At 45.2% G+C, this 26,606-nt stretch overlaps 1 protein-coding gene across 1 annotated transcript in view; it reads right to left on the bottom strand.

Annotated features, from left to right (window-relative positions):
- Positions 1 to 26,606, bottom strand: part of STON2 (stonin 2) — a 166,900-nt gene that overhangs the window by 79,110 nt on the left and 61,184 nt on the right. The window contains exon 5 of the mRNA XM_068965691.1: positions 15,156 to 15,350. Within this exon, the coding sequence (XP_068821792.1) occupies positions 15,156 to 15,350 (195 nt within the window). The remainder of the gene's footprint in view (positions 1 to 15,155; positions 15,351 to 26,606) is intronic.

The raw sequence follows: 26,606 nt of genomic DNA, 5'->3' as shown, positions 1-26,606 counted from the left end.
AGGGTTCAAAGAAGGTGAGCAAAACCCAGGGGTTGAAAAGAAGGATTAACAGCTTACAACTGGTTGCTTTCTCAATGCTTAATGCCTTGCCAGAAGCAGACACGCAGTGTAAGGGAGGTGGGAAGGGGGGGACTGAGATACGCCAAAGTGGAAAATGCCCCCTCAATCCCAGCATCCTCTTTGGGAAAAGGACAATTACTTGGCAAAAGGAAAGCAGCAAGTCTCCTGGGATACATTCTGGCTCAAACTAATAATGTGTTGCTTGAGGCAACCAATTTGTACAAACAAACCAACCCTGAAGAGGAGGAGGGGGAGGCCCCTCATGAAAGTAACCCTGGCATTGGCTTCCTGCCCCATCCAGCCCTCTCTCTCACCCCACCTACCCTCCCGCCTCTTTTCAGGAAAGCTTTCTCTTCCTGATTCTAATTCTGCAGGAAAATGCCATAGACACAAGTGGCTTCCCCAAGCATGCTGATGAGCCCACCCTTCAGTCAGTAAGAACAGAACAAATAAAAGAAACGGCCTTTCTCTAAAGGCAGTTCACACAAATTAGCCAGGACATAAAGTGGGACTTCTTTGGGGTTCCATTTAGCCATTGTTCCGAAACATGAAAGAATTTTCCTCCCGGGGACTCAGTCCTAGATCTGAAACAAGAGGAATTCTGAGAACCACCTGATATTGCTACCATCATAATAACCACTCCTTATTTTATTCCAGAAACTTTCTGTTCCAGATCTCATGGAACCTTCAGAATAAACCTGCAAGCTCAGAGTTATCATTATTATTTCCATTCTACAGTTGAGGAAACTAAAGGTCACTGAGGTTAAAGAATCTGCTGGATGTCACAGAGCAGAGAAGTAGCAGAATTGATGTTTGGCCTGTCAAACTCAGAAGATCATGGCTTTCCATTACACTATATTTACTTCCTGCAAAGAATAAGCAACTGGCATTATGCTAGTGAGAAATCAAACGCAAGTGCATGACAGCAAAACCTGAAATTCTAGCCTCCTGTCCAAAGCAAAAGAGGCTAGCATGCAACCCCTCAAAAAACCAGCCTCCAAACGAACACACATATCATAAAAGAAATTTTAAAATGCTCCAGTAACATGTCTAATTTTCTAAATGGAAGTATTTTCATTCTTATTTTTTCCTGAATTTTAGAATTATCTATGGTTATTATAATCTAGGTCCTCCAGAAATAAATGTAGTAAGGAATGAAAAGTCCACTACCCCAATATAACCAATATTAGCAGTCTGGGATATATCCCATTAATATTTTTTCTATATAATTAGAAATATACGTACACATCAGTCAGTTCAGTTCAGTTGCTCAGTCGTGTCCAACTCTTTGCGGCCCCATAAATCACAGCACACCAGGCCTCCCTGTCCATCACCAACTCCCGGAGTTTGCTCAAACTCATGTCCATTGAGTTGGTGATGCCATCCAACCATCTCATCCTCTGTCGTCCCCTTCTCCTCCTGCCCCCAATCCCTCCCAGCATCAGGGTCTTTTCAAATAAGTCAACTCTTCGCATAAAGTGGACAAAGTATTGGAGTTTCAGCTTCAGCATCAGTCCTTCCAAAGAACACCCAGGACTGATCTCCTTTAGGATGGACTGGTTGGATCTCCTTGCAGTCCAAGGGACTCTCAAGAGTCTTCTCCAACACCACAGTTCAAAAGCGTCAGTTCTTTGGTGCTCAGCTTTCTTTATAGTCTAACTCTCACATCCATACATGACCACTGGAAAAGCCATAGCCTTGACTAGACAGACCTTTGTTGGCAAAGTAATATCTCTGCTTTTCAATATGCTCTCTAGGTAGGTCATAACTTTCCTTCCAAGGAGTGTCTTTTAATTTCATGGCTGCAATCACCATCTGCAGTGATTTTGGAGCCCCAGAAAATAAAGTCTCCACTGTTTCCACTGTTTCCCCATCTATCTGCCACACACAAATATAGCAAAAGTATATATATATATAGACTGGGGCTTCTGTGGTAGCTCAGTTGGCAAAGAATCTGCCTACAATACAGGTGACCTGGGTTTGATTCCTGGGTTGGAAAGATCCCCTGGAGAAGTGCATAGCAACCCACTCCAGTATTCTTGCCTGGAGAATTCCAGGGACAGAGGAGCCTGGTGGGCTACAGTCCACGGGATTGCAAAGAGTTGGACACAACTGAGAGACTAACATATACATATATAGACCAGTATAACACAATAATTATACATTCTATTCTCTAGCCTGCCTTTTTCAATTAATATAATTGGAACACTTCCCATGCCTGCATAGCATTTCACGTTGACATTTGGGCTTTGTTTGTTTCCTTTGGCTAATACAAATGGTGTTCCTTTGCACATACAGGCACATATTGAATTATTTCCTTGGGATATACTAATTGTTAAAGAATGACATTTAAATTGACGCCAATAGCGAGAATGCCCTCCAGAAAGGTTTTTCTGTGATACTTGTACGCAAATTCCCAGCTCTCCACTGCCAACACTAGATACTTCCAACCATCTGAACTTTACCAAGCTGATGGACATCATTGTTGATCTGCACAACTGATTACAGGAATCATCATTTTTCAAATAACGTCTGCATTTCTTCTTTTGTGAGCTATTATATTTACTTTTGAGTCGGCATGTAAGCCAATGAGTCCAGCAGGATAAACCAACCCCTTCGTGAATGAGCAAGCTATTCAACAGGTAAGCAGGCAAAAAGGTTGACTGAGGGGTTTATGAAGCATAAACTCCTTTCTCTTTACTGTAACAACGGGAAGTGGGCCCTAAGTGGAGTGTCGGACCCCAAAATCCAGTTTCCATAGCAAGTGTCATAGGTGGTAATGACTCCAGGAAGACGATACAGGACAGGTTCATGAAGTCAATCTGCCTGCCTCGGGCAGGGCAGGGAGAGGACTTCTAGACTGTGCTTGCATAGTGTTATGGCCTGGATTATATATCCTCAACATTCATATGTTGAAATCCTAACCCGAGTACCTCAGTATGTGACCTCTTTTGGAGACAGAGCTTTTAAAGAGGCGTGTGTATGCATGTTAAGTCACTCGGTCGTGTCCAAATCTCACAACCCCATGGACTGTAGCCTGCCAGGCTCCTCCTCCATGGGATTCTCCAGCCAAGAATACTGGAGTGGGTTGCCATTTCCTCCTCGAGGGGATCTTCCTGACCCAAGGATCGAACCCGCGTCTCTTATGTCTCTTGCATCGGCAAGCAAGTTCTTTACGACTAGCACCACATTTAAAGGAGTAGCTAGGCTAAAATGAGGTCATTAGGATGGGTCCTAATCCAGTATAACCGTCCTTACGAGATCAGGACCCAGACACATACACACACACACAGGCAACACCATGTGAGGAACAGGAGAGAGGCTTCAGAAGGAACCAACTCTGCTGATGCTTTGATTCTGGACATCTCAGCTCCAGAATTGTGAGGAAACAAATGTCTGTTGTTGAAGCTGCCCAGTATGTGGTAACTGCGTCATGACAACCCCAGTAAACCAACAGGCCTGGCCCCCTACCCAAGACTAAGGAAAAGCCATGTGTCCATTCGACAGCCGATGCACACCCTGGGGCTGCCACTGGCAAGGGCTGACATCTTGCAGCTGTTTATAACACCATGTAGAGCATGTCTCTGTGTTTCCAAATGAACAACAGGGTGGTGACAGGAATTTGCTCTGGAAGCTCATGGCAGATGTGAATTCTCCCAAGGACAGCTGCCCTTTTACAGCAGTATCATCCATCTCCTCACTTGACCCAAGCTATGTTGCAAACTCATTGTCTCCCTTGAAATGAACATGAAAAATTAAGTCCCATTTTTTGAAGAAAGTCTATTCTAACTAAGAGTTGTGTCCAACTCTTTGCGACCCCATGGACTATACAGTCCATGGAATTCTCCAGGCCAGAATACTGGAGTGGGGAGCCTTCCCCTTTTCCAGGGGATCTTCCCAACCCAGGGATCTGACCCAGGTCTCCCGCATTGCAGGTGGATTCTTTACTAGCTGAGCCACAAGGGAAGCCCCAGAATACTGGAGTGGGTAGCCTATCCCTTCTCCAGAGGATCTTATCAACCCAGGAATTGAAATGGGGTCTCCTGCATTGCAGGCAGATTCTTTACCAACTGAGCTATCAGGGAAGCCCCATCTTAACATTAACCAGAAGCTTTTCTAAGCTCTGAGAAATGGAAGGAAGAGATGGCCTCAAGGCAAAGCCAGGTTGCGGGGAACAGATCTGTAAGAAGATCTCAAAGTGAAGACAGTCGGCAGCTTATTGCCAAAGAGCCCCCAAGATGAATCACAGAGACCAGACCGTGTTCCACCCGAACCTCAGCACCAGGACGTCTTTGCTTGGGAGTCAAGAGACCTCCTATGGTCACAGCTCATTAAGGTGTCAAGCTTCCCATTAAGGGAAAAATCGCCTTCTTGGATCTCAGGGCTGCCATCTCCACTCGTTCCACAGGGTTTAACTTTTCAGGAGTGAACTGAAGCCTCAAGAAAGAAGGGTTCACTGTTTAATTCAGGAAAACGAAGAAAAGAAGGGAGGGAAGGAGGGTGCGAGGGAAGAGATGAAACATTCAGAGAGAAATAAAAGGAAAAATAATCCGTTATGCCTGGCCAGTCTCTTGGAATTTTTTTAAATTTTATGTGTTTATGTTTGGCTGTCCTGGGTCTCTGTAGCTGCGTATGGACCTCCTCTGGCTGCAGCGAGCTGGGGTCACCCTCCAGGTGCAGCACCCAGGCTTCTCCTTGCCTTGGCGTCTCTGTGTTGCAGAGCACAGGCTCTAGGGCAGGGGCTCAGCGGTTGCGGCCCCAGAGCAGGTGGGATCCTCCGGGACCAGGGATCGAACTCATGTCCTCTGCAGTGGCAGGTGGATTCAAACGAGTCACAGAATGGGCAAGAGACTGGGAGTGACAAAGCCTGACTCTGTTGCTAATACTTTCTAGGCTTTGATTTTCTTGCCTGTAAAGCGGGAGAAATTCTACTAAATAATCTCTTACATTTTTTCTAACTTTAATGGCTAAAGTATCCAAACCAACCCCTATGATTCCAAACCAAACATGAAGACATCCATTTCCAGAGGCTCAGGGCTAATAACACACCCTGGAGAGGGCCCGTGTGCCAGCCACTGTGGTTTGAGCATTTTATGCCCACTGTTATTTTGTTGAGTTCCAGTTAAAAATCTTACCGTCGGGAAAAAAAAACAGAGCTTTCCCTCTTGGAAGCCTGACTTTGCTAGGAGTTGAATGGTTTGCACAAGAGCTTTAGTGAGCAATTTCTGTCTTAAATCAAATTAGTGGTGTTAAATCACTTACCTGGGAAGCTACTTAACGGGGATGACACCATTCTTCACAGGTGGATCCAATAAGCTTACATTTAAAATAGTGAGTAAATTAATTCAAACTTGTGGCCAGAGGAACTCACTTCTAGTGAGTTGGCCAAAAATCTCATTCAGGTTTTTCTGGAACATCTAGCAGAAAACCCAAACAGACTCTTTGGCCAACCCAATATTTTTCTCAATTTCTTTTTCTAGACTTAAGGAGCTGGGACCAAAGTATTTTGAGGCACGTTTCCCCACCTCCCCACCCCTGAGGTTGTAGGCAAGGGCATAATGCTGATGCAACGTGGCAAAAAAGGAGAGAAATAAGGAAAAACATGCATCGGATGCCTCCTTCATTCCTGCCATTGTGCTGGAGACCAGACTGCAGGAATGATTCAAACATGGAAACATCCTTGTTGCCCTGGAGGACCTGAGCCTGTAGGGAAGTGACTTCCATACAAAGATCCCTCTACCAAAGATAGAAGAGATGGTAGACAGGCAGGGGGACCTGAAGTAAAGCTCGGAGAGAACCCGCTTGGGGTGGCTTTGTTGCAATGCCACACTTAGCACAAAGTAAGGACTTTGTGTGAAAAACATCACTTGAGTTTTATTTGAAACCAGCAGTAGGTTTGTCATGGCGGGGGGAGGGGATTAGCTACTCAGGATAAACATCAAGAGTAGAGGCAGGGAGGTGGAACGTGTTGAAGCGTAACAGGGGAAACCATGTGATGGGGACTCTGTCCCGTCTAAACACTAAACGTCTGGTTTTAAAAGTGTTGCAACTTGTTTATTTATGGCTGCCTGGGTCTTTGTTGCGGTGCATGGGGCACAGGCTCGTCAGTGCTGCATGTGGGCCTTCTCGACTTGCAGTGAGCAGGGGGCTACTCCCGAGATGCGGCACTCGGGATTCTTGCTGCGGCGGCTTCTCTTGTCACGGAGCGCAGGCTCTAGAGTGGACTCGCTAGATGTGGCACATGGGCTTAGATGCCCCGTGGCATGGGGGATCTTAGATCCTGGACCTGAACCCATGTCCCCTGCATTGGCAGCTGGATTCTTCACCACTAGAGCACCAGGGGAGTCCCCTAAAGGTCTTTTGAATCTGTTCACTTCCTAACAGGGCACTGACTGAGTTCAGGGCACTAACCGAGTTCACTGGCCTAGTCCAAGCCACCATGTGTGTTACCTGGATGATAGCAGAATATTAATACCACCATTAATACAGCCACTAATACAGTCAATAACTACCATGCAACTAAGTTGCAATGAGATAAATGATACTTTGAGATAATCTGTCAAAACTTATACTGTGCTACGGAAACATCTATGATTTCTGTGGATGATTAAGAGGTACTGCAAATGCTACTACAGTTTGCTCCCTGCACTCATAAATGAAGGAAAGTCTCCTTTTACTAACCTCCCTTGAGGTGAGAGACAATAACAACCTATTATCCAAGGTCACGTGCTCAGTCGCTCAGTCCTATCCGACTCTCTGCTACCCCAAGTACTGTAGCCCTCCAGGCTCCTCTGTCCATGGGATTCTCCAGGCAAGAACACTGGAGTGGGTTGCCATTTCCTCCTCCAGGGGATCTTCCCGACCCAGGGATCAAACCCGCATCTCCTGCATTGCAGGTGGATTCTTTACCACTGAGCTATCAGGGGAGCCCCATCCAAGTTCACGGACTCTTCCAATTCTAAGTGGCATCTAGTTTAGATCATCTGTTTGGCACTGGAAGAACACAGCCTCTTAAGTTCTGCCCTGTAGGACTGGGTGCCGCAACGTGGTCCTTGCAGAGAGTTCTGCTACAGGACGGGCGGAGCTGCACCGCGTCAACAAGCCTGGACATCAATCCGAATTCCGTCAGTTAACTAATGTGTGCCTCTGGGAGTCATCATCTGTAAAGCTGAAGATCACAACACTACACAGAACACCTCAGAAGGTAATCAACAAAAGGCATTGCAGTCGTCACTTCCTCTTCAGGACTAGTGCATTAGCAGTTCTAAAAGGGAGTTGCAAAATCTCTGGTTGGAGGTCACAGTTTTTTGTTTGTTTGTTTACCAAGTAGTTGTAAAAGATCTGGTTTAGATCATCTGTATGGAGCACAGCATCTGAAACTCTGGCACTTCTCAGATTTTGCTTGACACCGATGGTTCGATAGTCACAAGGACTATCACAAAAAAACTTTCCCCAAATCACCTTCTTTGCACTCTCTGACATATTCTGGGTAAGTGAGATTCTGAGATACCACACAGAGAGAGAATCCCCCACTGCACACAGATACATTCACATACGATTTAAAACATCCTTGTTGTTGTTCTTTAGTCACTGAAGTTGTGTCTGACTCTTGCAACCCTATGGATGGTAGCTCACCAGGCTCCTCCATCCACGGGATTCTCCAGGCAAGAATACTAGAGTGGGTTGTCATTTCCTTCTCCAGGGGATCTTCCTGACCCAAGCATCAGACCTTCGTCTCCTGCATTGGTAAATGGATTCTGTACTACTGAGCCACCTGGGAAGCCCAAAAGCTGATAATAAGATCCAAATAAGAACTGGAAAACAAAATGAATGGATACCACTGGATAAATGTCTAACATTTGAAAACCCAGGGGAAAAAAGTCATCTTTTCACACCAGCTGTAACTATTTGTTTTCTTTTACTTCTTCCCTGTTATAAAATTACACTTCAATTAGCAAACACACTTAAGCCTAGATAATTGGAGAGTCGGATTGGGAACACAGGCCTTCCAGCCCTTTATCAGAATAGTTAATTTATTCTATGAGGATCTACTGGGTAATTTCAGTGTGCCAGGCACACTATGGGAATATAAAATGAATAGGATGTGGTTCCAACTTTCAAAAAGGTCTCAGTCTAGTGGGGACTCCTGAACAAGTCATTGCCATCCAGTGAGATTGACCCAGACAGAGGTTTGTACACGGCCCCTGGGATGTAGCAGAAGCAGTGCCGGGCCTCAGGAGGGCTCTCTGCAACGCCTGTCCACACTCACTGCATCCACAAACACTAGCCTCTCATTGCCAGGCACTGGATGGGGAAACGGAGGACAGAGACTGGGATTGAATCCCAATGCTACCTTCAGAGTTATGCATCTTTGGCCAGATGATTTCATATCTTTAGCCATGTTTCTGCATCTATAAAATGAAACAGTAATATCTACTTCAGTTCAGTTGCTCAGTCGTGTTTGACTCTTGATGACCCCATGAACCGCAGCACGCCTGTCCATCACCAACTCCTGGAGTCTACCCAAACCCATGTCCATCAAGTCTGTGATGCCATCCAACCGTCTCATCCTCTGTCGTCCCCTTCTCCTCCTGCCCTCAATCTTTCCCAGCATCAGGGTCTTTTCAAATGAGTCAGCTCTTCGCATCAGCTGGCCAAAGTACTGGAGTTTCAGCTTCAACATCAGTCCTTCCAATGAACACCCAGGACTGGTCTCCTTTAGGATGGACTGGTTGGATCTCCTTGCAGTCCAAGGGACTCTCGAGTCTTCTCCAACACCACAGTTCAAAAGCATCAATTCTTCAGCACTCAGCTTTCTTTATAGTCCAACTCTCACATCTACACATGACCACTGGAAAAACCATAGCCTTGACTAGACGGATCTAAAAGATTGTAAAGATTAAATGTGTGTGTACATGTGTGTGACATACTAGATGTTTTGTAGATGAAAACTATTTTCTGGCACACACTAGTTGCTCTATAGATAAAAACTATTTTTAAAGTTATATATAATAATCCTTTCAAAGGCAAAAATTTGTCTGCAGATTATCCATTCTTCATAGACAGATGTCATATATCTTACTCTTCTCTATATTTGCAATGACAGGTAAAATACCAGTTTTACTCAAAAAAAAGCTTGTATTTCTGAGAAACTTTTGAACCTCTCTGGAGAAACTTTCAAACAAAGCAATCATCAGAATTTTAAAATACCGATTTAAATCCAAAATGTACAACCTAATGGAAACAAACCATAGCACAGGTTGGGGGCGGGGGGGGGGGCGGTGGGGAAGCAGGTACAATCTGTTTGTACGCCATATACTAAGTTAATCGTAAAAATGCATTCCAATATACACTGTGTGTGAGTGTGTCCTAAGTTGCTTCAGTTGTGTTCAAGCCTGTGCAACCCTATGGACTGCAGGCCACCAGGCTCCTATGTCCATGGGATTCTCTAGGCAAGAACACTGCAGTGGGTTGCCATGCCCTCCTCCAGGGGATTTTCCTGACCCAGGGATTGAACCCACATCTCTTACATCTCCTGTACTGGCGCGAAGGTTCTTTGCCACTGCTGCTGCTGCTTCTAAGTCGCTTCAGTCGTGTCCGACTCTTCGCGACCCCATGGACTGCAGCCCACCAGGCTCCTCCGTCTATGGATTCTCCAGGCAAGAGTACTGGAGTGGGGTGCCATTGCCTTCTAGGTGTACACAAATACTATTTGATCCTACTGATTCTACTTATATGAGGTACTTAGAATAGTCAAATTCATAGAGTCAGAAAGTACATTGGTAGATACCGGGGTGGGGGGCTGGGGAGTTGGTACTTAATGGGGACCGAGTTTCAGATTAGGAAGATGAAAAATTCAGGAGATGGATAACGCTGAGAGTTACACAACAATGTGAATGAACTTTGTGCCACTGAACTGTACCAATAAATATGGTTAAAGTAATGTGTTTTACATCATGTGACTTCTACCCTCCCCCCAAAAAAGAATTTAAAAAAGAAGAACATCAAGGATCCTGGGCATCCTAAAAACAGAAATGGGGACAAATTTACATTTGGTAATGAAAGAGAAAGGCTTCCCTGATAGCTTCCCTGGTGGCTCAGATGGTAAAGAATCCGCCTGCAATGCGGGAGACTTGGGTTTAATCCCTGGGTTGGGAAGATCCCCTGGAAGAAGGCATGGCAACCCACTCCAGTATTCTGGCCTGGAGAATCCTGGCAAAGAGTCGGACAAGACTGAGCGACTTTCACTTTCAATGAAAGAGAAAAAGATGTAGTTTGTTTAAAAGTATGTTCTACAGTCCTTTAATCTAGAGACTAATACTCAAGAGGAATATGAGTTATCACTGATATTTGTAGCTGTGTAAAGAATTTCTAAAATAAGTTAACTCATTTTGTCTTCCACACAAAATATATTCAAGGTGAAAAGAAAATCATAAAATACAAATGTGCCTTAGGAATAACCAGAATCGTGGACTTGGCTGATGGTACAGTGGATAAGAGTTTGCCTGCTCATGCAGGGGTCATGGATTTGACCCACATGCTGCAAGTGGGAGGAGTCCAAGAGCCACAACTAGAGAGTGCTCCCCACTCACTGCAACTAGAAAAAGTCTGTGCGCAGCAACAAAGACCCAGAGCAGCCAAAAATAAGTTTATAATAAATCAAAAATTTAAAAAAAGAATAACCGCACCCCCTGTAGCCCCATCAAGTTTACTGGGACTCTGGGCCCCTGAACGTAGTGTTCCACCAGCGGCAGCAGGATTATGAGAAAGCAGGCAACAGAGAAACATGTTACATCCTGCAAAGAGGCACACGGCCCCTGTGATGTTTTCACATCATCCTTAACCAGTCATTGAAAAGAGAAACGTTCGGAGCATCTAAGAAATGCTTGTCACAAAAAAAGTGAACTCTCCAGTCCAAAGCTTTCTACCCATCTTAAACATTTGTGTCTGAGAAAAGAAAAAGTCCAAAATCCCTGGGGATATCCTACTGCTCTGGCAGAATTCCACTGTGATCAGTTAAATGCAAATAAATCAAGAACATCTGGTCTACATTTATTTTAAAGCCCACAAGGGCTTTAAATACAAAGAATGTTTGGCAAAACATAGTCCTGAGTCTATGGAATGAGAATTTTTAAAAAGGCAAAAAGGTATAGCGGAGCGTGAGACAAAGAAGAGCAACCTTTGCAAATCCAGAGAAGTTTGTCCAAGTATTTCCTTCTGGTTTCTCTGGATTCCCAACATTTTAGCAATGGCATGTGCTTCCAGCTCAAATCTGCGAATTCATGTATGTTTGGGTTTCTGTACTTTGAGATCTGACCAGGTAACCAGGTAGGCACTGTGGATGAATGGAAGACCAAATTTATTTGAATACATATATAAACATAGGTGTGTGTGTACATACATACATTGCTGCTGTTTAGTTGCTACTGCTACTGCTAAGTCACTTCAGTCGTGTCCAACTCTGTGCGACCCACCGGACTCCCCCGTCCCTGGGATTCTCCAGGCAAGAACACTGGAGTGGGTTGCCATTTCCTTCTCCAATGAATGAACGTGAAAAGTGAAAGTGAAGTCGCTCAGTAGTGTCCCACTGCTAGCGACTCCCTGGACTGCAGCCTACCAGGCTCCTCCGTCCATGGGATTTGCCAGGCAAGAGTACTGGAGTGGGTTGCCATTGCCTTCTCCCGTTTAGTTGCTAAGTCGTGTCCAACTCTCTCGTGACCCCATAGCCACCAAGGAAGCTTGGGTATACACGTATACACACACAAATATAAATTACACACACGTAGATCCATACATAAACATATATCATTTCAGGATTCTTCAAAATCTTTAATAAGCTAATACATGCTATGACTCTATCTTTAATAAGCTAATACATGTTATGACTCTCCGGAGAATCCAGCCTTCTGGTTTTTCTTAAGGTGCTGCATGGGACACACTTGGGCTTCCCTGGTGGCTCAGATGGTAAAGAATCTGCCTGCAATGCAGGAAGACCTGGGTTCAGTCCCTGGGTTGGGAAGATCACCTTGAGAAGGGAATGGCAGCCCATTCCAGTATTCTTGCCTGGAGAATTCCATGGACAGAGGGGCCCGGTGGGCTACAGTCGATGGGGTCTCAAAGGGTCAGACATGACTGAGCAACTAACACACACACGTGGACACACCTGGGAGAAATGCTAGACTCTCAGATCCACGTGGGATACAGATGTCTGGGATGCAGAAGTCTCACCACCTGCAATCCTACTCCTATCATCCAAGGAGCCATTCAACAGACAAGTATTAAACACCTGCTGTGTGCTTAACTCAGGATGACACGCCTCCGTTTGCACACAGGACCGAGCATTCTAATCCCACGCTAAACCCAACACCTTTCCTGTGCATAAAATAAAACCAAAATGCAGACCCACCACTTGACAGCGGCCTGTGCGACGGCGAACGTTTCTGTATTTTCTCTTCCCTGGGTTGCCACAGACTTCCGAGGCAGAATGCTGATTTTTTATTTCTTGGCCCCTCTGACTGTTTATCAACTCAGGTAAAACTAGTGGCCTTACAGAGCTACTCTGACCGCTGAAGACAACAGGGTGTGCCTGTCATCTGGCGGAAGGGGACCCTGGAGAGACAGGGTGTTACTGGGGGATCTGGCCTGTTCCCACCTGTGCCATCTGCACTGGCAAGTCGAACCCCAGAGCAGACATCCGCACGGCTCTCCAGCTCTGCCCTCAGCCTGTGATTTAACCAAGGTGAGGGGATTTGGGGGATGTCTCCCTTCCTCCTCCTAATTATCCCCTTGGTAGAAAATGACAAGAGAGCGGTAGGCTGATCACAGAGTCTCTCTTCCACAATTACAGTGGGAATCAGGGGCTGCCCGGAGACGCTGCCAACCCACTACAGAACAGCTGCCGTGGGGGGCAAGGAGGGGGCAAGGCTTGCTGTGGGGGGTACATAGCAACAGAGCCAAAGTAAGCTGGCCGGGCCCACCCGGGGCCACCGCGATCCCACTTCACACAGGAGAGGGACCACGAGCATCAGCCTCGCCCCATCCCATTCTCCACTTGTTCACCTCACCCCTCACCCCAAAGCTATTCTCCACCCCCCGACACCTGCTGTGTGGTCTGGCGGCTGACCGCTACGAGCTCTTGTGTTCTTTGGTTTCTGATGAGGTCTGCCGATGGGAGGGCCAGCACAAGTTTGGGGGGGTTATTTCCCTCGCCCTCCCCAATTCCCCAAGCCCCTGGCAGGGGTGCTATTCTTGCAACCTGTGGGATAGCCCCTGTCTCATGACTCTAAGCTCTTGCTGCCTCTGTAAGCAGTCCTTGCATTAAACTCCCTTCAGATGAACCCCTTTGAGGGCACCATCCACTTCCTGCCAGGACCCTGACCAAAAGACAGGGGGGAGGCCTTCTCTACAAAATGTAGATACTGAACACAATTATAAGCTTTGGGGACCGATGAGCAACGTTCAGGTCAGCCTAGAACTCTGATCTTCATCATCTGAACCTCTAGGAATGAAAGCAATTTTCACTTAAGAGGAGACTGAAAAAAATCAACCTGAGTCCAGCGATTTTGACTCATCCTGCAGTGAGGAGCTCACCTCTACTTCTTTTAAGCAACCAGAATCCTGGGGCAGGAGAGAGAGGAAATTTTCCTCGATGAGCCTTTATTCTGTGTCAGGCATTGTATAATTGTTATACATACACTGTCTCACTTGGGCTGAGTAGTAATTTGGCAGAGGTAAGTACTATTCTTATGGCCATTTTTCAGATGGGGAGAATGAGTCCTAAAGCTATTAAGAATCTTGCCTGAGGTCACAACAGATGAAGGAGGACACAAACCTGAGCAGTCTGACTCCAGCGTCTGTGTGCTCTCAGCAAATACCCTGCATGCCTCCTCCTCCAGGGGAAGGCTGGGCCAGGAGATTGGGAGCAAGGAGAGGCGAAGGGAGCCCAGCACAGCCTCAGCTTCTGACATCCCATCCACAAGACACTCCCATCCATGAAATGCTCCCCGTGGGGGAGATGGGTGCATATTCCAGCCACAGACCAAGAACATCAGTCACAGAGCGTCAACCAGAACTGAGAGAATGTCAGAGCAAACAAAGTGCGATAAAGAACTGTGGCTTCTTCAGAAAGAGATCATCATAAACCAGGATTCCTTGCAATATTATCAAATACCAAACCAAATCCTGTCTGAACCCTTTAGTCTGCAAGAGGGATCACTCTCTCCACTTGTGGAAACCCCCAGGAGCACACAGCATGAGGACAAATGTTACCTGAAATTTGAAAATGGATCCAGAGACACATTCCCAAAGGACTGCTTTGAGGAGAAACAAATATTGCTGGACATGCTGGGTAAATTCATCTACAGAGAAACCATTAGTAACTCTATTCCTTTCAAAGGAAGGCAATCCCTGGGGTCAAACGGCCTAAACCCTAAGCACAGGCAACGTCCTTCCAATGCTGTTGTAAACCCAAGCCACAGTCCAGAGCTTAGGGACAGGCCAGCAACCTCTACCTGCAAACCCAGCAAGCATCCACCTTATACACCTACCGGAAATGCTATAAATGAGAACATGGGATGTTTCAGACTGATGCACAGCTAGCTCAATATTCAGGCACAAAAGAATAAACAGAACAACAAACTTATCTGCAGCCTGGACACAGCGGCTGCAGCCCGATTCCCATTCCGCTTCACATAGCATTCACTTTTTTCTCTGCTTAAATCTAACCTCCCTTTGCAGAACAGGGGAGGTGCGTAGGTGGTGGGATGAAAGCTTCAGCCTTGCGCACGTCACACACCGTTCAGTTACCCAAGGAGAAAACAAGCCGACAGGGAACTGTGCTTGAACAGAACAGTCAGAAGACAGCCCCTTAAGACAGCATGGCAAATGGTTTCCCAGGTGTGCGAACCTGCCAACCAACCAGCCAGTCTGTGTGCACGTGTTTTCCCCAACGCAATTCTGAAACACGGAGGGCTCTGGCTTTCTCCACTGGATGACTACGCCTGACATCGTTCTGCAAACAAAGCTGGCTGCAGAGATTTGATGAGAGGCAACCAAAAGTGACTTGCAGAGCCCTCTGGCCTGGGGCTCCCTCTTACCTGTTGAGTCAGCCCCCGAAGCCTGGCCACTCTGCTCCCCAGCACTGGCGACCTGCAGGTCTGTGTATGAGGGGCCAAAACTAGGACTACTGGTGTCTTCAGAATGTGTGGTCCAGCTGCTCTCGGAGGGCAGAGGGCATCTCCCCAGGGAGTCGAAGGAAGGGCAGGTCCAGCAGGGCATGGTCAGTGATGTGGCTGGGGACAAACCAAAAGCATCCAGGGTAAACAGCTGCACTCTGCTCGTCTTTAGCGCTTGTCTGACTTTGATGTTGCTCTGATCCTATGACACCTCAACAACCATACAAGGCAAGGAAGGAGAGGGAGTGTCACTCCTGACACAGACAGGGAAAACGAATTGACCGAGACCCCACCAGCAAGTCGTGATCAAAACCGGTGTTATCACTAAAGTCTCAGGACCCTCAAATAGAAAATTTGCTCTTCAAAGAACATGTGCGATTTTAGGCTCTACTTGTATCTCTTCATCTTCTTTAAAATTTGTCTTGGAGTACAGTTGCTCCACAATGTTGCGTTAGGTTCTGCTACACAGCAAAATGAACCGGCCATACACGCACATGTATCCCCCTGCTTCTGGATTTCCCTCCCAGTTAGGTCACCGCAGCTCATTAAGTAGAGTTCCTTGTGCTATCCAGTATGTTCCCCTCAGGTGTCTATTTCATACATTAGGCTGTACTTAGATTTCTAGCCTAGGTTGCCGCTTCATTCAGATCCAACGTGCACGCAGTTTCACCCCTACCCTTACATTTTCCTCCATTTTTAGTGGCACGCCAACCATCTCAAGAAAACTCACCAACCTGCACTGCAAAATTAGAGCTAGATTGGGTTAAGGGGCAGGAACTTGAATATATACGTATTCGCCTAGAAATGCGATACGTGTCTGCTTGCCTTGAGTTTGACTGTAACTGGAGTCTGCAGTCTGTTACAAATACTAATTGAGATCTACCAGGGCTGCTGACCTGCTGAACAATGAAAAATACCTTTAATGGGGAAGTGCGCAGGATCTGGCTTTATCTCTGTAACCCTACACACTGAATTCAGCAAAAACCATTTTGCAGAGTTCCTTTTTTGAGTTTCCTGATGTTCCTAAGTTGTTTTTGCTCAATTGCCTGTCACATGGCTTCTCCATGCTGTTTCCTGAGAGGCTTATTGCAAGGTCACTGACAAATACTGAAAGCAAGTGCTGGAAAAACTGAGGACAGGGAAGGAAGAATGAAAAAGAAAGAAACTCAGCTTAATGTCTTTGACATTCACTGACATTGTTGAACGTATCAATGCTTCATTCCTTTTTATTGCTGAGCAGTCTTTCATGGTATGGAGGTACTACAGGTAGTCCTCCATTCATCGGCCAAAGGACACCTGGGCTGTTTCCAGTCCTTGGCTCTTATAAATAAAGGTGCTATGAACATTCATGTACAGATTTTTGTACGAACATAAGATTCAATTTCACTGGGATAAACACCCAAGAGTACCATTTCTTAGTTATATGGTAACTGCATGTTTAGTTTTATAAGAACCTACCAAACAGTTTTCCAAAGATGCTGGACCATTTTACATTCCCATCAGCATACGTGAATGTCTCCTTATTTTCTTAACAGGGTCTTTGCAAAGCAAACGTTTTAAAAGTTTTACAAGTCTTTAACCAGCAAGAAAACAATATAGCATCTATAAAAGCAACACAAAATACGAAGCATATGCAGTAATAAATTTAACAAAAGAGGGGCAAAGCCCCAGAGGAGATACTTGTAAAGTTAAGAGACCACAGAGAGGATCTACATAGATGGAGAGATTCTATATCCATCGACTGAAAGAACTGATGATGAAAAGATGCTTGTTGCTGTTTTGTTGCTCAGTCGTGTCCAGCTCTTTGTGATCCGACGGACTGCAGCCCGCCAGGCTCCTCTGTCCTTGGAGTTTTCCAGGCAAGAATACTGGAATGGGTTGCCACTTCTTTTTCCAGGGGACCTTCTCCACCCAGCGATTGAATCTGTGTCTCCTGCTTCGGCAGGTGGATTCTTTACCACTGAGCTACCAGGGAAGCCCTTGTAAAGATGTTAATTCTCCCTAAACTGGATTATAGAATTTTGCACTCTCAATCAAAATCCTTCTGCTGCTGCTAAGCTGTGTCAGTCGTGTCCGACTCTGTGCGACCCCATAAACAGCAGACCACCAGGCTCCCCCGTCCCTGGGATTCTCCAGGAAAGAACACTGGAGTGGAGTGCCATTTCCTTCTCCTATTCATGGCTTTTTTCCCCTCTTAGTAAGCAGTAAGCAGAATCACACAATTTAGATATGAATGAAATCAAAATTTTAATAACATAAATGCATTTTAAAATACACATTAAAATAAATAAAATGATAGAAATAACATAGAAAAAGTGCTACTATAAGAAAAAAGTGAAATTAGACTCCAACTTCACACTATACAGAAAAATCAATTCTAAGTGGGCTGAAAGTCAAAGTGTGAAAGCCTACATAAGATGTTCTTTAGAAGGCATATATTGGGTTGGCCAAAACGATCTATTACAGCTTATGGAAAAATCCAGCAGACGTTTTGGCCAACCAAACAGCTTAATGTGGTCATGATTTTGGAGGTAGTGAAAGATTTTCTTTACTGAGACCAAAAAAGCACCAAGCATAAAAGAAAAATAAACAAATTTCATATCATTAAAATTAAGAACTTCGTTTCACTAAAAGTCACCATAAGGAGTAAAAGGGGGCGTCCCCAAAGACTCAGCAGGTAAAGAATCTGCCTGCAATGCAGGAGACACAGGAGACTCGGGTTTGATCCCTGGGTGAGGAAGATCCTCTGGAGAAGGAAATGGCAACCCACCCCAGTATTCTTGCCTGGGAAATCCCAGGGACAGAGGAACCTGGCGGGCTACAGTCCATGGGGTCACAAAACAGTCGAAAACGACTGAGCTACTAAGCACACACGAAGAGTAAAAAGACTACCCACAGGGTGGGAGACAATATCTGCCACACATTGTGTCTACAAGGAACTCCTAGAAATCAGCAAGAAAAGGGGAAATACCATCAAAAAATACTCTCAAATAGGCATTTTATGAAAGGAAAAAACTAAATGGAAAAAAAAGTAAAAAAAAAAACACACACACCAAACTCAACCTCATTAGTAATCTGGAAAATGCAGATTAAAACCACATGAGCTACCATTGGTCTTCACCCTTCCTTCCTCCCTGCCTCCTCATGACAAAAACAGTGAAACATGACTATCCCAGTGTAGTCAGGGCAGTGGAACCACAGCAGCTTTTCTGTGTGGCTGGTAGGAAAGTAAACTGGAAGCACCGCAGACAACGGGTTGCTGTTAAAGTCATCTGGTCGAGTGGAAGATAAACATACCCTGCAGCACAGCAGTTCTCAGATGTTTTTAAACACGAGAATCACTTGCACTTGCATGTGTTCACTAGGATAGGAAGGCTCATTGAAAAGGCAAAACGCATGCTCACAGAAACACGTTCCTAACTGCCCCAAAGTAGAATAACTCCAATATCCATCACACAGCACGGGTAAATGAACTGTGGAATATTACTAAGATGGAATGGGCTTCCCTGGTGGCTCAGCTGGTAAAGAATCTGCCTGCAGTGCAGGAGACCCCAGTTCGATTCCTGGGTTGGGAAGATCCCCTGGAGAAGGGATAGGCGACCCACTCCAATATTTTTGGGCTTCCTCTATGGCTCAGCTGGTAAAGAATCCACCCACAATGCAGGACACCTGGGCTTGATCCCTGGGTTGGGAAGATTCCCTGGAGGAGGGGCATGGCAACCCACTCCAGTATTCTGGCCTGGAGAATTCCATGGACTGTATAGTCCATGGGGTCACAAAGAGTCAGGCACAACTGAGAGACTTCCACTTTCACTAAGATGGAATACACTGCAATAAACACTATACCTACAGGTAATGAAATGGAAAAACCTCATAAATAAAGTGTAAAAGGAGTCGGCCACAGAATAATACATACAGTATTATTCCACTTACATAAGGTTCACAAACAGATGAAATGCAATTCTATCATTTGAGATGCATGTGTAGGAAAGCTGTTAGGAAAAGTAGAGCAGTTATCACAAAACCCAGGGAGAGGGTAACAGAGGAGAGAGGGAAGTGGATGTCTAGAAAAAGGATGTCATGATCAGTGGGGAAACAGAGGGCTTCTGAGTGATGACAGTGTTCCATTTATTAAACTGCGTGGTGGGTTGTACTGTCGCCCTTTGTAATTTAATACACACTTTAAACGTGATCCTTTTAATAAAGCTTATTAAAGCTACATATCAAAAGACTATTCAAGAAAGGAATTTATTTTAACTATTTGTATTTTCACATTAGCTCTTATTTATTTATTTATTTATCTGCACCAGGTCTTTGCCGTGGCACACGGGATCTTTAGTTGCAGCATTTAAACTTCTTTCAGTTGTGGCGTGTGGGATCTAGTTCCCTGACCAGGGTTCAAACCCAGCTCCCGGGCAGTGGGAGTGCAGAGCCTTAGCCACTGGACCACTAGGGAATGCCCCGATATAGCTTCTTTACATTTGTTAGTTAGCACCCTCAAATTTCCCTCGAAAGAAAAACTAAGAATAATAAAGCTGGGAGAAGACTCTTGAGAGTCCCCTGGGCTGTAAGGAGATCAAACCAGTCAATCCTAAAGGAAATCAACCCTGAATATTCATTGGAAGGACTGATGCTGAAGCTGCAACTCCAATACTTTGGCCACTTGCTGCAAAGAGCCCACTCATTGTAAAAGACCCTGATGCTGGGAAAGATTGAAGGCAGGAGGAGAAGAGGCAACAGAGGATGAGATGGCTGGATGGCATCACCGACTCAATGGATATGAATTTGAGCAAACTCTGGGAGATGGTGGAGGACTGAGGAGCCTGGCGTGCTGCAGTCCATGCGGTCATGAAGAGTCAGACATGACTGAGCGACTGAACAACAAAAATCAAAGTAGCTGGGAGAGGCGATGTCTCTATATCCTACCATCTGTTCTTATTTGATCTCATACACTTTATTTATCAGCTCAGCAAATTTGAATATATCATGGTATTTAGTTTCTGGATTGAATATCCTCAGGCCACAAGATCAGTTGAACAGTGAGAGAAAGTTCTCAGTCTGGAGTGGACTCTTCTCCCAGAGTAAGACCAGACCTCTGACAGCCAGGCTGGTGAGCAGCAGGTTGCTGTCATCATGATGCTTCACATCTGATCCACAAGGAATACAGAGAAACAAAGACAGAAATCTCCCTTCTCTCCTTTCCTATGAGGCTGTATGTAAGGACTCTGGGTCCAGACTGCCTGCTGCACACAGCCCTGTAGCCTGGGGCAAGTTACTCAATACATCGGTCCTTCTGTGTTTTCATCTGTAAAATGGAGCAGAAAACAGGGCCCCCCTCAAACAGATTAGGCTAATACTGATGAAGCACTTGGCAAAATGCTTGGCACAAAGGTAGTACTCCAAAAGGGTGCTTAGTCCCTCAGTCGTGTCTGACTCTTTGCAACCCCATGGACTGTAGCCCACCAGGCTCCTCTATCCACGGAATTCTCAAGGCAAGAATATTAGAGTGGGTTGCCATTCCCTTCTCCAGGAGATCTTCCGCACCCAGGGATTGAACCCAGGTCTCTTGCATTGCAGGTGGATTCTTTACTGTCTGAGCCACCAGGGAAGCCCCAAACAGGGTTAAGTGGTAGTTGCTACTTCAAGACATAAACTTATATCCAAATCTACTTGAAATCTTGACTGACATCTCTACAAGTTGGAAACCAAGTTCCTCTTCTCCCTTCCACACCAGCTCCCTCTCCCTTTCCGATGTTCAGAAGGACACCTTGATTCTTCTCGCCTTTGGTCCCTCACAGCTTCCGTTAATGCTACCTTCAAAGGACACTTGGAATCCAATCACTTCCCACCAGATAGTAGCTTCCCACCAAGCTACCACCCCGATCCCAGACCCCGTCCTCTCTGGGGTCATCCCAGTGGCTGTCCTTGGTCTCCCCACTTCCCCATTTACCCTCCTCCTCAGTCTGTTCTCCACATAGCAGCCTCCCAGTGTGAACAGAATCAGCTGTGTGTGCAAGCCTAGGGTGCTCACACCACACCTTGGGTACAACACCCCCACACACAGCTTTCCTCCTCGCCCACAGTCAAGGTCCACATCCTCACTGTGCCCTTAAAAACCTACGCCATCCAAGACCACACAATTTCTCTGACTCACCACCTTCTCGAACTTCTCCCCCATTCATTCCACTTGAATCGCACAACACAAACAGGGTCCCATCACTTGTTGTTCCTTCCTCCTAGAAGACTCCTTCCCCAGTTTCTGCAAGGCTCAGGCCTCACTTCCCTCAAGTCTTCATGCCAAAGCTACTGCTCAGAGTGGCTCCCAGACCTTCTGTAAGTTTCACATCCTCTCTCACCCTCCTCGCTTTCTTTGCCTCGTTTTTCTCCCTGAACACGTTATCTGACACACATTCATCTACTTCTCGATCCAGTTTCGGCTGTGGCTTCCCCCAGCAGAGTGGATGAGGCAGGACTTCCCACTGTATCCCCAGTGCCTTGAATAGTGACTGGCCCAAAGTGGGGGCTCAAAGCTCCATTTGTTGAATAAATAATAAACAAGTTGCCAGGGCTTCCTTGATGGTAAAGAATTCTCAAGGCAAGAATACTAGAGTGGGTTGCCATTCCCTTCTCCAGGGGATCTTCCGCACCCAGGGATTGAACCCAGGTAAAGAATCTGCCTTGCAATGCAGGAAATGCGGGAGAGGTGGGTTCGATCCCTGGGTGAGGAACATTCCCTGGAGAAGGGAATGGCAACCCACTTCAGTATTTTTGCCTGGTAAATCCCATGGACAGAGGAGCCTGTGGGCTACAGTTCATGGAGTCCAAAAGAGTCAGACATGACTGAACAGGGCACAACAGGTTATCAGCTAAAACAATTAATACAGCAAATACTCTTCTCTCTTTTTATCCCCTGGGATCCTGAACAGACTGAAACTTCAAATACTTATATACACTTTGATGTCATGCCCTTTGTTTATACTTTAATGTTTACTCAGTTCAGTTCAGTCGCTTAGTGGTGTCTGACTTTTTGCAACCCCATGGGCTGCAGCACACCAGGCCTCCCTGTCCGTTACCAACTCCCCAAGTTTACCCAAACTCATATCCATTGAGTCAGTGATGCCATCCAATCATCTCATCCTCTGTTGTCCCCTTCTTTTCCTGCCTTCAATCTTTCCCAGCATCAGGATCTTTTCCTATGAGTCCATTCTTTGAATCAGGTAGCCAAAGTACTGGAGTTTCAGCTTCAACATCAGTCCTTCCAGTGAATATTCAGGACTGATTTCCTTTAGGATGGACTGGTTGGATCTTCTTGCAGTCCAAGGGACTCTCAAGAGTCTTTTCCAACACCACAGTTCAAAAGCATCATTCTTTGGTGTTCAGTTTTCTTTATGGTCCAATTCTCACATCCACACATGACTACTGGAAAAACCATAGTTTTGACTAGATGGATCTTTGTTGGCAAAGTAATGTCTCTGCTTTTTAAAATGCTGTCTAGGTTGGTCATAGCATTTTTCTTCCAAGGAGCAAGCATCTTTTAATTTCATGGCTGCAGTCACCATCTGCAGTGATTTTGGAGCCCCCCAAAATAAAGTCCCTCACTGTTTCCATTGTTTCCCCATCTATTTGCCATGAAGTGATGAGATCAGATGCCATGTTCTTAGTTTTCTTAACGTTGAGTTTTAAGCCAGCTTTTAAACTCTCCTCTTTCACTTTCATCAGAGTTAGTTCCTCTTTGATTTCTGCCATAAGGGTAGTGTCATCTGCATATCTGAGGTTACTGATATTTCTCCCAAGAATCTTGATTCCAGCTTGTGCTTCATTCAGCCTGGCATTTCGCATGATGTAGTCTGCATAGAAGTTAAATAAGCAGGGTGACAATATACAGCCTTGATGTACTCCTTTCCCAATTTGAAACCAGTCTATTGTTCCATGTCCAGTTCTAACTGTTGCTTCCTGACCTGCATACAGATTTCTCAGGAGGCAGGTCAGGTGGTCTGGTATTCCCATCTCTTGAAGAATTTTCCACAGGGTATTGTGATCCACACAGTCAAAGGCTTTATTGTAGTCAATAAAGCAGATGTTCTTCTGGAATTCTCTTGATTTTTCTATGATCCAACAGATGCTGGCAATTTGATCTCTGGTTCCTCTGCCTTTCCTAAAACCAGCTTGAACATCTGAAAGTTCATGGTTCACATACTGTTGAAGGCTGGCTTGGAGAATTTTGAGCATTACTTTGCTACCATGTGATATGACTGGAATTGTGTGGTTTTGAGCATTCTTTGGCATTGCCTTTCTTTGGAATTGGAATGAAGACTCACCTTTTCCAGTCCTGTGGCCACTGCTGGGTTTTCCAAATTTGCTGGCATATTGAGTGCAGCACTTCCACAGCATCATCTTTTAGGACTTGAAATAACTCAACTGGAATTCCATCACCTCCACTAGCATTGTTTGTAGTGATGCTTCCTAAGGCCTACTTGACTTCACTTTCCAGGATGTCTGGCTCTAGGTGAATGATCACAATATCGTGGTTATCTGGGTCATGAAGATCTCTTTTGTACAGCTCTTCTGTGTATTCTTGCCACCTCTTCTTAGTATCTTCTACTTCTGTTAGGCCCACACCATTTCTATCCTTTATTGTGCCCATCGTTGCATGAAATATTCCCTTGGTATCTCTCATTTTCTTGAAGAGATCTCTAGTCTTTCCCATTCTATTGTTTTCCTCTATTTCTTTGCATTGATCACCGAGGAAGACTTTCTTATCTCTCCTTGCTATTCTTTGGAACTCTGCATTCAAATGGCTATATCTTTCCTTTTCTCCTTTGCCTTTCACTTCTCTTCTTTTCTCAGCTATTTGTAAGTCCTCGTCAGACAACCATTTTGCCTTTTTGCATTGCTTTTTCTCAGGGATGGTCTTGATCCCTGCCTCCTGTACAATGTCACGAATCTCCATCCATAATTCTTCAGGTATTCTGTCTATCAGATCTAATCCCTTGAATCTATTTCTCACTTCCACTGTATAATCATAAGGGATTTGATTTAGGTCATACCTGAATGGTCTAGTGGTTTTCCCTACTTTCTTCAATTTCAGTCTGAATTTGGCAATAAGGAATTCATGATCTGAGCCACAGTCAGCTCCTGGTCTTGTTTTTGCTGACTGTGTGGAGCTTCTCCTCCTTTGGCTGCAAAGAATATAATCAGTCTGATTTCGGTATGGACCACCTGGTGATGTCCATGTGTAGAGTCTTCTCTTGTGTTGTTGGAAGAGGGTGTTTGCTATGACCAGTACATTCTCTTGGCAAAATTCTGTTAGCTTTTACCCTGCTTCATTTTGTATTCCAAGGCCAAATTTGCAAGTTACTCCAGGTATCTCTTGACTTCCTACTTTTGCATTCCAGTCCCCTATGATGAAAAGGGCATCTTTTTGGGGGTGTTAGTTCTAGAAGGTCCTATAGGTCTTCATAGAACTGTTAAACTTCAGCTTCTTCAGCATTACTGGTCAGGGCATAGACTTGGATTACTGTAATATCGAATGGTTTGCCTTGGAAATGAATAGAGATAATTCTGTCATGTTTGAGATTGCACCCAAGTACTGTATTTCAGACTCTTCTGTTGATTATAAGGGCTACTCCATTTCTTCTAAGGGATTCCTGCCCACAGTAGTAGATATAACGGTCATCTGAGTTAAATTCACCCATTTCAGTCCATTTTAGTTCACTGATTCCTAAAGTGTCAATGTTTACTCTTGCCATCTCCTGTTTGACCACTTCCAATTTACCTTGATTCATAGACCTAACAGTCCAGGTTCCTATGCAATATTGCTCTTTATAGCATTGGACCTTGCTTCTATCATCAGTCACATCCACAACTGGGTGTTGTTTTTGCTTTGGCTCCATCTCTTCATTCTTTCTGGAGTTATTTCTCCACTGATCTCCAGTAGCATATTGGGCACCTACTGACCTGGGAAGTTCCTCTTTCAGTGTCCTATCATTTTGGCTTTTCATACTGTACATGGAGTTCTCAAGGCAAGAATACTTGAGTGGTTTGCCAGTCCCTTCTCCAGTGGACCATGTTTTGTCAGAACTCTCCATCATGACCCGTCCATCTTGGGTGGCCCTACACGGCATGGCTCATAGTTTCATTGAGTTAAACAAAGCTGTGGTCCATGTGATCAGTTTCTAGAACTGCCATAACAAGGTGCCACAAACTTCACTGCTTAAACAAGAGGAATCAGTTGTCTCTCTCACATTGTTCTGGAGGCAAGAAGTCAGCAAAACTGCTTCTTTCTGTGTGCTGGGGGGGGAGACTCTGTTCCAGACCTCTCTCTTCGACTTGTAGATGGTCATCTTCTCTTCGCAGCTCTTCAGATGACAAACTCCTCACTTTTGTGCATGTCTCCAAATTTCCCCTTTCCATTAAGTCACCTTTATTCCCCTTTCATCTGGTATTCCTTGTCCTGGGTTGCGTTCTCCAGAAGCAGCTGCTGAGATGGTATTAAGAGTTTGATATGTGTCTTAGAGAGTAATACCTTCCAGAATGTTTTTTTCTGCTCATCATCCTCTGAGATTTGAAGGCGGCCTGGGCAGAGATGCCAGGTCAGGACAGCCAAGGTTACCCCTGCTAGAGTATTCCACTTTCTGCTTCTAGTTAGATGTTCACTGCTGCTTATGCTGCTGCTACGTCACTTCAGTCGTGTCCGACTCTGTGCGACCCCATAGAAAACTAGGGCTAAATGATTTCTCCAATGTTGTAAACATAGTCATCCATGAATATAAAATATATCTCATTTAACTGTTCATTTGTGGCTTTCACAGCTTGCGATACAGAGCAGTGGCCCCAGGATGGGTTCAGAGAAGCTTTGGCTCACCCCAGAAGGCTTCATGGGAAATAGACTGCCAGACTATTAGGTAATCTCAGTTTGGGGAGAAGAGGGACTGTGTCCAACTTTCTCATAATTGCATTCCCAGCACCTAAATATGCTTTGCATGAATGAACTGGTTAATTGACATATGCTTAGGCAGCTGATTGTGTTCTGTGTCCCAGACTGAGGGTGAGGGTGAGCTGGGTCACACGGCCCCCTGGGTGAGCTGGCATATTCTCTGGAAGAGGAGAACATCAAGGTTTTAATACAGTGTGTACATGTTATGCTAGGTGTATATGTAATACATGTGTATGTGCATAAATGTCAGTGTATATGTTTTGTGTATATAGGTAAATGTATATTACTATGTGTATGAGTACACGTTATCTGTATATGCTATGTGATTTTGGAGCTCCCAAAAATAAAATCTGACACTGTTTCCCCATCTATTTCCCATGAAGTGATGGGACCAGGTGCCATGATCTTAGTTTTCTGAATGTTGAGCTTTAAGCCAA

Source organism: Capricornis sumatraensis, chromosome 2 (genome assembly GCF_032405125.1).
Source record: "Capricornis sumatraensis isolate serow.1 chromosome 2, serow.2, whole genome shotgun sequence".
NCBI lineage: Eukaryota > Metazoa > Chordata > Mammalia > Artiodactyla > Bovidae > Capricornis > Capricornis sumatraensis.
Note: the sequence above shows the minus strand (reverse complement) of the source record. Positions and strands in the feature narration are given on the sequence as shown.